The following is a 13,446-nucleotide window of genomic DNA, read 5'->3' as shown; positions in this document are numbered from 1 at the left end:
TTCTTCCTGAGAGGGGTATACAGGATGGGCCGAGAGAGAGAAGACTGGGACGTCCTGATGAGAAGTAGCGGATCTCACCGGGCCTGGGTTTCTCCATCTGTGAAAAATCATCTTTGCCCAATTTACATGTGACTAGCAGGCTTACTGCACTTGGAGCAGTCACGGATGTTCCGCTGGCCTGAAAAAGCCACAGGGGAGCTACTGAAATCAGGAGGTGGGAGTTAAGGGACTCTTCCAAGAGAGGAGACCCATCCTGGAGGGTCAGGGCGGGGCAGAAGGAAGAGCGAAGGAAGAGCGCGGGACCGGCAGAGAATACGCCTCAGACTCAGCCTCGTGCACACACCAAGGTGTGGACAAGGGTGAGTCTGGGTTGACGTGTTTAGGAAGCTGGGGGGAGTGGCGAGTACCCAGTCCCTTGTCACGTGCCGTAGAGGCTCTCCAGGAGACAGAGGTGTGGTGAAAAACTTCTACTCCATTCATGCACCAAGGAAACAGCCAGAAGCTGGGGCGCAGGCTGAGCCCGGGCTGATCACCAGCCGAGGAGCCCTGGGCACGGGGCGGGGAGTCTGTGCTTAGAGTCTCTGAGCAAAGTCCCGCCAAGCCCACACAGTGAGCCTAAGCTAAGGGGCCCCACCGCTCTCTGACACCTCGGAGGTCCTTGACCACCTCTCGTGGACCCAGGAAATGAAAGGAGGACAGGAAGCACCCTGCCAGCTTCAGTGACGCCCTCAGAGATTGCAAGTTCCCCGAGGGCACGACCGCTGCCTGCCTTGATCATTGTTGCGTTCCCAGGGCTTAGCCCAGGGGCTGGCACAGGGTGGGCCTCAGTTGATGAATAAATGAAAGAAGTCGGGCCCCAAAAGGACTTGGGGGAACCAACTTGATGTGCATCCTCTTCTCACTTCTGTCCTTAAACTGCGGCTCCTGGCTTCTATTCATCTTGGGTTTCCCCTGGGAAGGGAGGGCCTTGCACTACCTCCTCGCAGCCACAGGGAAGAGAGCGCGGTCCGTCCCGTCCCGGGGGCTGAGGCTCAGTCCTTCCCGCTGACTGACAGCGGGCTTCCTGGGGTGTGGGGTGAGGGCTACAGACTGCTGGACCTCGGGTCGCCACGTGCCAGTCCCTGAGGGACTGAGGGAGAAGCTGAAGTGGTCAACATTGTTTCTGGACTTGGGGCGTTCCTGGTCCAAAAGGCTGAAAGCCACCCTCTGAAGTTTAAAGCACAGGCTAAGGCCCTCAGGTGTAAAGGACTCTCATAAAACGGCAGGCCTCCCCTTTGTCCTGCCGGAGCCTCTGAAGCAGCTTCATGGCAGAGCCTCCGACTTTCGATTTTCCCCTAACGTCCATTGTCCCACGGCAGCCAGGGAGTTTCCCCTGCTCAGAATCCCCCACAAGCTCCATTAGTTGTAGAATAACATCCCCTCGGCATGGCTCAGCACCGTTTGCCTCTGGTTGCCTGTCCAATGTCAACCTGGACCTGCTGGGAAAGGCTCCCGAGGAACACCGCTGCTACCCGTCCCTGGAACCCGAGATCTTCAGAAGGTTGAAACTTTAACGACTTTTGGTCTAAATTCAAAACCCCAAGCCAGCTTAACCGAGGACAACTACCCAATCGCTATCACGTCACCTTGTTTTATTTTCTTCACAGACCTTGTCATGTTCTCGAAATGATCTTGTTTCCTAATTTTTTGTTAGGTTGTAATCTGTCTCTCTTTAACTGGAACGCGAGCGTCACAGGACAGGTACCCTGTCCATCTCAAATCCTCAGCACCAGGAGTCAAAATGGCTGTTTAATAAATATTTGGGTTGAGGATGGAAGGAGAGATCAGAATTAAGTGGGCTCAATCCAAGAGGTCTTCCTGGGAGAAGTTTAAGCAAAGCGTGCACAGGGCAGAGGGTGGGCGGTGAAGGAAGAAACCAGACCTGCTGGGCAGCGTGATTGCTTTCTTGGGTGTGACCCTAACCCTGGCAGAGGGAGGACAGGACGGGACAGGGATGCCCTGGGCTCTGCCCCCCAGTAGCCCACACCCCATCCCCCTTTCTCTCCAATGATTCTAGGCTTTTCACCTAGATATTCACCAAGACCCTGAGGCCCCAGTGTGCATCCCTTCAAATCCCCCATTCCCTCCCTGAACCCAGGAGGCTGGCTCCCAGCCCCTAGGTGTGTCTGTAATGTAGCAATCAAGGCTGGGCCTGGCCTCCTACCCACACTCAAGTTCTGGCAGATTTGGGGTGGGGTGGGCGAAGGCCTGTGGGAAAACAGGGGTTTATTGGTATTCTCGGAGTGGGAACTAGATCGAGCAGACTTGGAGCTGGGGTGATGCAGAGCCAGGCTCTGTGCCTCTGTCCGACTCCACTAACCCTCTGTGATGCAGCCGACGCTGAATCCCAGGTAGATTCTCCTGCCACCCATTACTCCAACCGCTGGGGCCCTCTGCCAGTGAGCATCCCCCTACCCTCTCTTCCCCAGCCTGCCCAACCATTGGACACTGTGCACTCGGGAACACAGACTCACTGAGGCAGTTTAGGTGGGGGAAGGGGAGGGAACTGGGAGAGAGACACCAGACTCTAGATTAGCATTTACAGCATAAATCATGTAAAGCCAAAATTACCCTTGAAAATGCCAAATGGAGATCGATCATAAGTCTAGCACAGCCAGTTTTTTTCCTCCAGAAAAAGAACAGAATTCCTTTGGTTGTGCACATGAAGTAGTAGGCTTGTATTTAGAGGCATTATATAAAAGAACCCATCTTTAAACACTAAAACTTCAAACACTAGAGCTAGAAGACTGTCTTTTAAACACACACTTGCTGTGACAAGATGCTCATACCAGAAGAGGCATCTGGAATCTGAGGCAATCACAGGTTCACCCTGAGACGTATGCTCATTGAGTACCATCAATCTCTCAGTTCTCGGTTTTCATTTGGCAAGAGCATAGTTTAACCCACTGAAACTAATGCATGTCTGCTCAGAGCTGCCACCTATGGCTGTGCAGGCTGCACACCACAAAATGACATCTGGTCGAGAGGACAAAAGGGGGCTACCTGCAGCCTTGCCCCCCGACTCTCAGGGCATGGGCCTAATTCATACAGGGCGTTAGGTGGGCTGGCCGAGGCCCTTGGTAGGACACAGTACAGCAAAGGGGCAAGACAGGGGCAGCCTCTGGAACTCTGGGGTTCTAACACTGGCCTTGCTACACCCTGGCTGTGTGACCTAGGGTGAGTTATTTAACCTCTATGTGCTGTGGTTCCCCTGCCTGCAGAATGTGGATAACTGTTAATACCTGTCTCACAGAAGCACTGTGATATTTCATGCATTTAGAATACCTAGCACAAGGCCTGCCCCAGAGTACGACATCAATAAATTGGCTAACATTATTATTAGCAGCATTAGCAGCATTAGCGTGAGGAGGAAAAAGGGAAACAGGGAAATGAATTTGTTGGAAAAGAAAGCTGAAGCCCAGCGGATGACGGTGTTGGGCTCCTCTGTTGCTCTGGAGTTACCCAGGCTGAAGTGCTCCTCCACTAGCAGGTCTGACTGGACTTCATCACTGAATATCAGCTCTCCTTTGTTGACCCTTCATTCTGCTCATTCTTCATTCAACTTCGTTCACAGTTGACGCTATGATGACAGAACGGCGGTTAATGAGCTCTTTCAGTCCCTGTTAATGAATTGGTGAGAATTCGTTACACATAAAAACTTGTGTCCTCCAGAAAAACCTTTTGGGGAGGCGCTCCACCCATCTGTCATTTTCTCGCTCGTCCCCTCTAGGAACACCAGCCTTGCATGACATGGTCATCTGTGCTTAGCGAGTTTTCCTCAAGCACCGCCTCCTCAGGTAGCTCTGCGAAAGGGGAGGTGCCATTAGAAAAACGGAGGAGGCTTCCGGAGGCTCAAGAGGGTTGGGATGTCGGGGACTGGAGAGTAGGGGCAGGAGGAGAATCGAACTGAAGTGCCAGGTTCTGGGGTTCATGAAGACTGTTGGTGGATAAGATCCAGCCCGCTACACCTCCAGGCCTGTTATCTCTGTGTATTGCATCAGGACGGGGTAAAGAGCCCATGCTGAAATGAGGTGTTGCTTTGTCCTGGCAGCACCCGTCTATGTTCCAGCACCTCCCTATTACACCAGGAACCGGTTGGGCCACCTGAGCCTCAGTTGTGGAGAACACTACTCGATTAGGATGTTCTGTCACTTTGAGGTGATACAACTGTCAAGCTGGGGGAGTCAGGTGGGGAGCAGAATAAGCTCAACGAAATGGTGTGGGTGCTCAAAGTTCAGGACCTAGAGCCCAACTGGGTAGCTCTAAGACCTATTTTTGCTTTTTTGTGTTTCTCTATTCTTTCTTTCTTTTTTTAAATTTTTGGCTGCGTTGGGTCTTCATTGATGCACAGGCTTTCTCTAGTTGCGGCACATGGGCTCAGCAGTTGTGGTTTGGGGGCTCTAGAGCTCAGGCTCAGTAGTTGCGAGGCACGGGCTTAGTTGCTCTGCGGCATGTGGGATCTTCCCTGACCAGGGATCGAACCCGTGTCCCTTGCGTTGGCAGGCGGATTCTTAACCACTGCACCGCCAGGGAAGTCCCCGTGTTTCTCTATTCTTTGTCTTCTTAGCTCAAGACAGTTACCTCTCTGACGACCCAAGAGTATAAGATGGGCAGCTGGATAATGGGTCCGGCCCCAAAGGAAGAAAGCGCACAACTTGGTGGAAGGATGCTTGAATTCTAAGATATCCAACCTAGCGTATGTTGAATCCACCTCCACTGCGTAAGGGCATGGTGCTAGGGCATGGTGATGTATAGGTGATTAAGACATAGTTCCTGACCTCAAGAACTTGCTATTCTAAGAGGGAAGAACACAAGTTACTCTAGGTACAATGCCAGAGAGATACAAATGAATCGCTACGGCAATTACAAGAAGGGAGAAGTTTGGGAAGGGGGATGACAGATGATAGGAGACATCCGGGAAGCTTAATCCAGGATGGATGTTGGGTTCTGAGAACAAGAGATGAGAGAAGGGCATTTTAGGCATAAGGGGTAGCATGGGCAGCTGCTTGGAGGAGGAAAAAGAAGGATATCTTTGGTAAGGAGTCCAGTTTGGCCAGAATGTGAAGTATGTGCAAAGGGAATGAAAGAAGGAAAAGTTAGAAGGGTGGGTTGAGGTCAGAGTATGGAAGGCCTTCAATGCCAGTATAGGGAGTTTAGACAGAACTGGATAGGGTGGGGAAAAGCCTGAATTATAAGAGAGGAATGAAGAGATATAAGGCAAAGTGAAAAAGACAAAAGGAGAGGTTGCTTGGGTGCCATGGCCAGTCTCTGGGAGGGACAGGTCCAACCTGTCTCCATCTCAGCTCCATTTGCCTGAAGAACCCCATTGCCAGCCTACCTTCCAAGTGCCCAGGGCAGAATGTGAATTGAGAAATCCAAGGTAAGTGGGAAACAGTCCACACCTCCCCTTCCCAGAGCCCCAGGGGTGGGCAACAGGATCTGGGGGTGAGTCAGTAGGGTGGGGACCCCAGTTCTGTTCAGATCTGCCTCCCTGGGAATATAAAGGGCAAGCCTTGCCTTGCCTCAGAACACCCCAAACTTGACACCATGAAGATCCCAGTTCTTGCTGCTGTGGTTCTTCTCTCTCTCCTGGCGTTCCACTCTGCTCAGGGGGCTGCCCTGGGCAGCTCTGAGGTGAGCACATCACCTGGGTTCTCCTTCTCTTATACCTGTTAGCTGACTCAATCGGTCACTGGATAAGTGGCTCTTATCTTTGGCTATTACCAGGGGCTGAATGAGAAGCTGGGGCTCTGAGGAAGGGAAGAAAGGAGGAAGGAAGGAGACAAAGCTTTCCTGGGAAGGGGCAGAGAGGCTTATATTTCTGGAAAGGATGGTAAAGTGTGGGGTAGAGGCTGGACATCCTGAGAGGAGACAGGGGCTGAAGTTGGTCGTCTGGGTTCAGCCCCACATCTGTTTTTTTTGTATCCCTGGGAATGGCTCTCAGGTGGCTAGAAGCGCCCTGCTACCTCTGGAGCTTAGGCCATACCAAGAATCCTTAGGAGCCAGTCTCCAGCCAGGAAAAATCCTGAGGTCCCTCTCTCCCCACCTTATCACACTGTGAGGGGGATGGGGGAATGCGCATGTTGGATTTGCAAGTCTACGATAGGGGCCACAGACTCCACTGCTTAGGATCCCAGCAAGTGGTGTCGATGCGCAAGAGGGCTGGTGGGGCCTCAGGGGAGGTGGAATGAATTTGCCCAACCTGGAAGGGGATAGTCTCTATGCCATCTGACTGCTGCTAAGTGGGAAAATGTACCCAGTGTGGCCAGAGTTTAAAAATTTTCAAGAGAACCTGGAAATCGGATTTATGAATTCTTACTAATTAAAAACCTTTAATTCAAATTAAAAAACAAACAAACCAAATTGTGATGAGATCTAAACATTTGGGTCTAGGCTGTAGGCTACCTGTTTGTGACCTCTGTTGTGGGAAGGAAGAAATGAGGGGTAATGAGGCTGGGCAGCTAAGGTCGGGATGGCAACAGATTGAAGGCACTGAAGTCCGGGGGTGGGAGGTGGGCTTCCCAGCTGGAGCAGGGAGACGGAGACTCAGCCTTTGGTGGCAATTCAAGTCACAAAGCAAACCAACCTCCAGAAGTAAAGGCAGACAGGGCATCTCAGAAACTTGGCCCCCACCTGCCTTCCAATCTCCCACACCAAGCTCCGTGGGCTGAGCGTGGGTGTCTCGGGAACACCCTGAGTCCACAGCAGAACCGCACTAGCTCGTTTTTCTTGGGAGGAATCCTCTTTCTCCGCCCTCTCTTCCTGCTGCCGACGGTGGATGCGGGCCTGGGCTCCGACTTCTCTGTGTCCCCCGTGCCACTCTCCCATCCCTTCTCGACATGTGCACATCTGTCAGTCATCCGCCACACTGGGACAGAGTGGGTTAACGGAGGCCCCGTGGTGGAGAATGGGACTGGCCTGTGGAGGGAAGCAGAGCTGGCAGAGAGGGTTTGGGGAAGGGGATTTGCCGTCGTGTGATCGATCATTTGTCTCCTTTCTCCCCTTCGCTTTCCAGGAAGGAAGCCCCGTTGGTAATAATGTGGCAGGAATCAAGGAGGTAAACCACCTGTTTTCCCACCATCTGACTACGAGTTCGTCCCCCATCTGTTCATGTTCCTAAATAACTTTCTGAACACCCTGCTTCTTTGCCTAGACTGCTTATGCCCAGTTTCCAAACATTGAAAAGTCACGACCTGTAAGTTTAATTCTTTAATTCGGCCCCCATAAATATCCAAATCCTAAAGGAGATTGATGCCTGGGTAGAGAGCTTGCAGAGCTGTCATGGTCCTTCACCTTTCCCAGAGGGCTAGGGGCTAAGCTCTGTCCTTCCCTGGAACTGATTCTCTTCTGGTCTCTTTCTCTCTCTGCAAAGGTTCTTAAGGCTAATGAATTCCTGAACTGGAAGGCCCTCTTCGAGGTAAGCAATTGGGCGCCCTTTTTCTCCTGACGGTTGGTCCGGGTAGAGGCGACGCATTCTAGTCTAGCCCTTTTGGTTCTTTCCTGGGCTCTAGGAGGGAGTAACTGTCCCACTTAGATGCTGCCCAACTGAAGAAAACTTCCTGGGGAGGCTGTCGTGGCCAGACCTTATTTTCCTAACGTGGCCCACAAAGACAATCTCTGAAAAGGAAGAACTTAATCAGTCAAGAGTTTATTCGAATTCCCTCATCCTCCAGGAAGACACTGAGGTTCTAAGTTGGGTGACTTACCCAAGCTTAGAAGGCTAAGTCAGTGGTAGCGCTGGAAATAGAGCCTGTAGTGCGTGACCCGCACATACTCGCTACATGCCCTCTTGCAAATGTCTTAACTTCCCTGAGCCATGGTTTCCTCATCTGTGATGTGGAGACGATGACAGTACCAACATCAAAAGACTGCTGTGGGGCTTCCCTGGTGGCGCAGTGGTTGAGAGTCTGCCTGCCGATGCAGGGGACACGGATTTGCGCCCCGGTCCGGGAAGATCCCACGTGCCGCAGAGCGGCTGGGTCCGTGAGCCATGGCCGCTGAGCCTGCGCGTCCGGAGCCTGTGCTCCGCAACGGGAGAGGCCACAGCAGTGAGAGGCCTGCATACCGCAAAAAAAAAAAAAAGACTGCTGTGAAGACCAAATGAAATCATGCCCGTAAAGCAGTCAGTATAAGGCAGGCACAGAAGAAGTGCTCAGGAAATATTAATGCTTACTGTAATTATAAAACAATGACACCGTCACCGCTAAAGAGAGCTCTTCAGCAAGCGCTTACTGATCCATGCTCACCTGACCTGTAACACATCACTCTCATTCTCTTTTTCTGTTTTAGTCTGTCAAAAGGAGACTTCCTTTCTTCAACTGGGATGCTTTTCCTAAGGTAAGAGGCAGTGGGCATTAGGAGAGAAAGGAGGCTGGGGGTGAGGGAAAAAGCAGAGGATCTCAGTGGGAGAGTGGGGAAAGTGAAAGGAGGATAAACCTTCTTCTGATCAAAGCTAAGTAAATCACACAGAGAAAGACAAATATCATATGGTATCACTTATATGTGGGATCTAAAAAGAGGCTACAAGTGAACTTACCTGCAAAACAGAAATAGAGTCACAGATGTAGAAAATAAACTTATGGTTACCTGGGGCGGGGGTAAAGGTGCGGAGGGATAAATTGGGAGATTGGGATTGACATATACATACACACTACTATATATAAAATAGATAACTAATACAGACCTACTGTACAGCACAGGGAACTCTACTCAATACTCTGTAATGGCCTATATGGGAAAAGAACCTAAAAAAGAGTGGGTATATGTATATGTATAACAGATTCACTTTGCTGTACACCTGAAACTAACACAACATTGTAAATCAACTATACTCCAATAAAGATTAAGAAAAACAAAGCTAAGGGAAATCGCAACTACTATAACTCAGAGGAGAGCAGGAACTTAGACTGGGGCAGAGATTCCTTTCCACCAGGGCCCCACCCTATCCTGGGCTTTCTTAGGACTCCGGCTCCCCGGCCCCAAGGGTCTCCAAACTGACCGTACCCTCTCTCCCCACAGCTGAGAGGACTGACGGGTGCAGCTGCCGATGCCCAATGACCAGCCCCTTCGAGACTCAGCACTGCTGATACCACTGAAAGAGGGGGCCAGTGTGGGATCTGATCACCATCCTATCTATGATCACTCTTTCCTGCCTCAGTAACTCCAATAAAATGTTTTCCAAACAAACGGCTCCTGTATCTGCGTCTCTGTCCTTATCCTACTGGGCTCTAGAAAGGAATTAAGATGGAGTGGGCTCCAAGGCTGATAGGCAGAAATCTTGACTTCTGAGAGGGTAGTAAGTAGTGAGACAGGAGAAAGTGGGAAGGGCAGGTATATCAAGCCGGCAAGAGACCCCTTGTGTCTTAGCACCTTAGTACTAGTTGATATCCTTGAGAAGCATGAAGCTGTGAGTGGTTTGGTAACATCCCCAAGGAAGCAATCCTGCCCCCCCACCCCGAACTCCTGGCACCCTCCTGACCTGCCTTCTGGGAACCTGACTCCTTTGATGGTGGCAATTTGGCATAACAGAGCTATCTGGAATCCAAGGCTCAGGACCCAGCTTAAATCATAAGAGCTCATCTGAAATCCTGTTTTTACAATTAAGTAGGTTATAAATAAAGAAAACTGGTGGTGTGACCCTGGGTCTTTCTAAGCCTCCTTTCTTTATCTGTGAAATGAGTGTGGAAATAAACAAGAATGATAATAACTACCTTGAAGTTTTGTTATGAAAGTCAAATGAGATAAGGTATATAAAGCCCTTTGCACAGGGCCAGGCATAGAGCAGGTACTCAACAATTGCTTGTTTTCTCCACTAACCGCTCCCCTCCCCCAGAGCTACCACTCATTATTCACTCACTCACTCACTCACCAATCCATCCATCCATCCATCCATCCATCCATTTACTGAAAAGATCTAGAAATGTGGAATGGATTCAGTTTCAGTTCCTGCAGGTGTACTCCGTATGGAATCTGTGTGCTCTGTGTGCCTGCTCTGTGTGCTTAAAATGTTGAATTAGTTGGGATTATTTCTGGTTTCTCTAGAAAACTGGGAAAATGAGAAAACAAGGGACCCGCGATTGGCTTAAATCCAAGTATAGCTGCCCTCTTTACATAGGACGTGGTCTCCAGATCAGCAAAGTTCCACTTGTCAAGTTTCATTTATTTAATTGTCTTTTGGCTCTTACAAGCAACTGAATTTGCAAATTATGGCCTGTAGCTTACTTGAAGAGGTAGACTACACAGGGAAATTAAACTTGTGTAGGGGGAGGAAAAACTTCCTTCTACCCTCTTAAATTCTGCAGCTGGCCTAATAATTAAACTGACATGAGACAGATTAACAGGAGAAAAGCATACAAATTTAATTTTTTTTTTTTTAACATATACGCAGGTGTCTTCACAGAAGGAAAATGAGGACCCGAAGAAGTTGTTAGGCCCAAAAGCCTGTAAGGTACATACCTTTTTACAAAAAGAATGATAAATTGTGGGGATGTGACAAAGCAAAGGTCCTTGGACTAGGGGCAGTAAATCGTGGCTCAGTGACTAGGAAGTATGTGAGGGAAACTAATGGAAGATAAGGGTTATTTTAGTAAGTTTGCTTATACAGACCGGAGTCAACTCCCAGTCTCTGATGATAAGAATGTCCTTCTCTTCCTGGTACAGGGAGGGCACCTTTCTCAAGGAAAAATTTACATCCTGCTCTTAGATAGAAAGGGGGAGAGCCCTTCCTGTATCTGCTGTTTCACAAGTGTCTTCAGCTCAAAATGATCAGTAATCAATAATTAAAGAAGAATATTTTGGGGTGGCATGTTCTGAATCCCTTCACTTGGTTCCAGCTTTCAAGGAGCTTAAAGTTTAGATGAATGCCATGTAAATGTTGTTTATACCCGTCCTTCTAGTTAACTTACAACAAGAGACACACGTACACTAATGAGAAGTAACTTATAAATGAGCTCATTAACAGAAAAGAAAAAAATGGAAAGTGGTCAAATGTCACAATCAATTAAACTATTTTGCAAAGACTGAGTGCTCATAAACTGGGTGATAGGAAATGGAGAAGAGGAAGAAGGAGGGGAAGTCCTTAAGCTACATTTATTGAGTGGCTAGGTTTTAGGGGAGGACACAAGTCATCACAGAGAAGGCAAGGGTACCTTTGAGACAAAGCAGTTCTCAAAGTGTAGTCCTGGCATCAGCAGCAACAGAACCACCGGAGAATTTCCGAGAAGCACAAATTCTTGGGCCCTACCCCAGATCTACTAAATCAGAAACTGGGCACGGGACCCAGCAATCCATGTCTTAACAAGCTCTCTAGGTGAGGCTAACGGCTTGAGAACCACCAAGAAAGGAAAGCAAGAGAATGATTAATGCAAAATTCAGGATAGTGGTTACCTCGTAGGTGGAGAGACCACCATGTGACAGGGAAGGGGCACAGGGAGGCGGATGGAAGTGACAGAAGGCTTCTATTATTAATGTTTTAATTTTTTCCTTTAACATATCAGAGGGTAGGAAAAAATATCTTTTTCTTCTACCCTTCGAGGTTCTTGGCTGGGTCTCTGTGACGAAAGACAGGTTAACAGGAGAAAAGCATACAAATTTATCTAGTATAATTTTTACGTGACATGGGAGCAATCGTAAGTAAGTGAAGACCCGAAGAAGCAGTCAAACCTGTATGTTTTTGTGCTAGTTTTTTTTTTTTTTTTTCCGGTACTCGGGCCTCTCACCGCTGTGGCCTCTCCCGTTGCGGAGCACAGGCTCCGGACGCGTGGGCCCAGCCGCTCCGCGGCACGCGGGATCCCCCCCGGACCGGGACACAAACCCACGCCCCCTGAATCGGCAGGCGGACTCCCAACCACTGCGCCACCAGGGAAGCCCTTGTGCTAGGTTTGATGGAGAGTGGGAAGTCATGGGAAAACGTGATAGGACAAAAGGGATATGAGCTCAGTGTAGGAAACTGGGGAAACTTAGCAAGGTGTGTTCACTAAGATTCCTCTTGGGGGATCCCTCTATCTTCGAGACAAGGATGATCCTTTCCCCTGGGTAGAGGGAGGGCACTTCTCACATGAGGGTCTTATGACTTGCTTCTAGGGAACGTCAGTGAGTCCTTCCTGCACCTATTTTCTCGAATTCCTTCAGCTTGAAATATCCAATATGCTAAGGCACCCTATTTTGGGGTAGGGTGTCCTGAACCCCACCAATACACATTTTACACATACTTATGTATGCAGCACTCCACACCAATATATGACCAAAACAAGAAAATGTCTTTGAGTAATTTGTGAGTGCTGAGGGGATGCAGAGTAAAGAAACAACTGGAGTCTAAGAAGACTGGAATCTGGAGGAAAAGAACTTGCAGACATGCTTGTGTAAGTGGGTAATGGATGTACTCTAGATCAAATGAAACTGACAAAATTGTACCAACATGGGTGAGATAACTCAGAGGATTCAAAGAACAGAAGACAAGATACCTACCTGTTCTCTCTGGGGAATGTGTAGGGTGAGAAAGAAGCCAAGAAGTAGCCATACTTTACTCTACACTTTATAAAAACAACCAATGCATTCTGTGTGGACATTATGCCACTCATTAAATAGGATGTAGAGATATATGTTGAAATATGGAACAATCTCGAAGATATAGTAGAATAAAAAAAAAGGGGCAGAGCTGTGTGAATAGTATATTAGAAAAAAAGATGGTACAAATATATGCTCTCATATGCATAAAGTATCTCTAGAATAAAACTCAGGAAGTAACAGTGATCACCTCTGGGGACTGATGTCCTCGCACTCTGTGCCCTTTTGGATTTTATGAAAAAAATTCTTTTTACCATGTGTACATATTCAAAAGGATAAAGTAAAAAAACAAAACCTTAATAAAACAAACACACCAAAAAACCTTCTACATTTTAAGGTGTCAGGGCCTAGCCCGTGAACTGGTCCTGCGTAGGCACTTCTTACTGAGTGAATGATATGGATTTCCCATACATTTACCACACCCTTCTGCTACTCAGAGTGTGGTCCTTGGACCAGAAGCATTAGCACCACTTGGGCTTGTGAGAAAGCAGAATCTCAGCCCACCCCAGAGCCAATGAATCAGAATATGCATTTTTATTTTTATTTATTTATTTATTTATTTACTTTAAAATTTTTTTTTTTGCGGTATGCGGGCCTCTCACTGTTGTGACCTCTCCCATTGCGGAGCACAGGCTCCGGATGCGCAGGCTCGGTGGCCATGGCTCACGGGCCCAACCGCTCCACGGCATGTGGGATCTTCCCGCACCGGGGCACGAACCCGTGTCCCCTGCATCGGCAGGCAGACTCTCAACCACTGCGCCACCAGGGAAGCCCCAGAATATGCATTTTAACAAGACCCCCCCTGCCCACCCCCATAGGATTCAAATGCACAGTGAAGTTTGA

General features: G+C 48.8%; 1 protein-coding gene across 1 annotated transcript; it reads left to right on the top strand.

The window, feature by feature from the left end:
- Nucleotides 1-5,586: 5,586 nt before the first annotated feature.
- Nucleotides 5,587-9,096, top strand: KRTDAP (keratinocyte differentiation associated protein). The gene is made up of 6 exons (XM_029201626.1): nt 5,587-5,673; nt 7,055-7,096; nt 7,193-7,234; nt 7,412-7,456; nt 8,329-8,376; nt 9,058-9,096. The coding sequence occupies exons 1-6, from the start codon at nt 5,587-5,589 to the stop codon at nt 9,094-9,096; spliced, it is 303 nt and encodes a 100-aa protein (XP_029057459.1).
- Nucleotides 9,097-13,446: the final 4,350 nt, after the last annotated feature.

This window comes from Monodon monoceros, unplaced genomic scaffold, assembly GCF_005190385.1.
Source record: "Monodon monoceros isolate NGI ecotype Baffin Bay Population unplaced genomic scaffold, NGI_Narwhal_1 Super_Scaffold_10, whole genome shotgun sequence".
In the NCBI taxonomy this organism is placed as follows: domain Eukaryota; kingdom Metazoa; phylum Chordata; class Mammalia; order Artiodactyla; family Monodontidae; genus Monodon; species Monodon monoceros.
This window is presented reverse-complemented; position numbering and strand designations above follow the sequence as displayed.

Bases quoted from the DNA above. Each gene is read 5' to 3' on its own strand.
- KRTDAP (XM_029201626.1), top strand. From the start codon at position 5,587: ATGAAGATCCCAGTTCTTGCTGCTGTGGTTCTTCTCTCTCTCCTGGCG. The intron at 7,097-7,192 runs GTAAACCACCTG...TTCTTTGCCTAG, and splicing joins ATGTGGCAGGAATCAAGGAG to ACTGCTTATGCCCAGTTTCC. The intron at 7,235-7,411 runs GTAAGTTTAATT...CTCTCTGCAAAG, and splicing joins ACATTGAAAAGTCACGACCT to GTTCTTAAGGCTAATGAATT.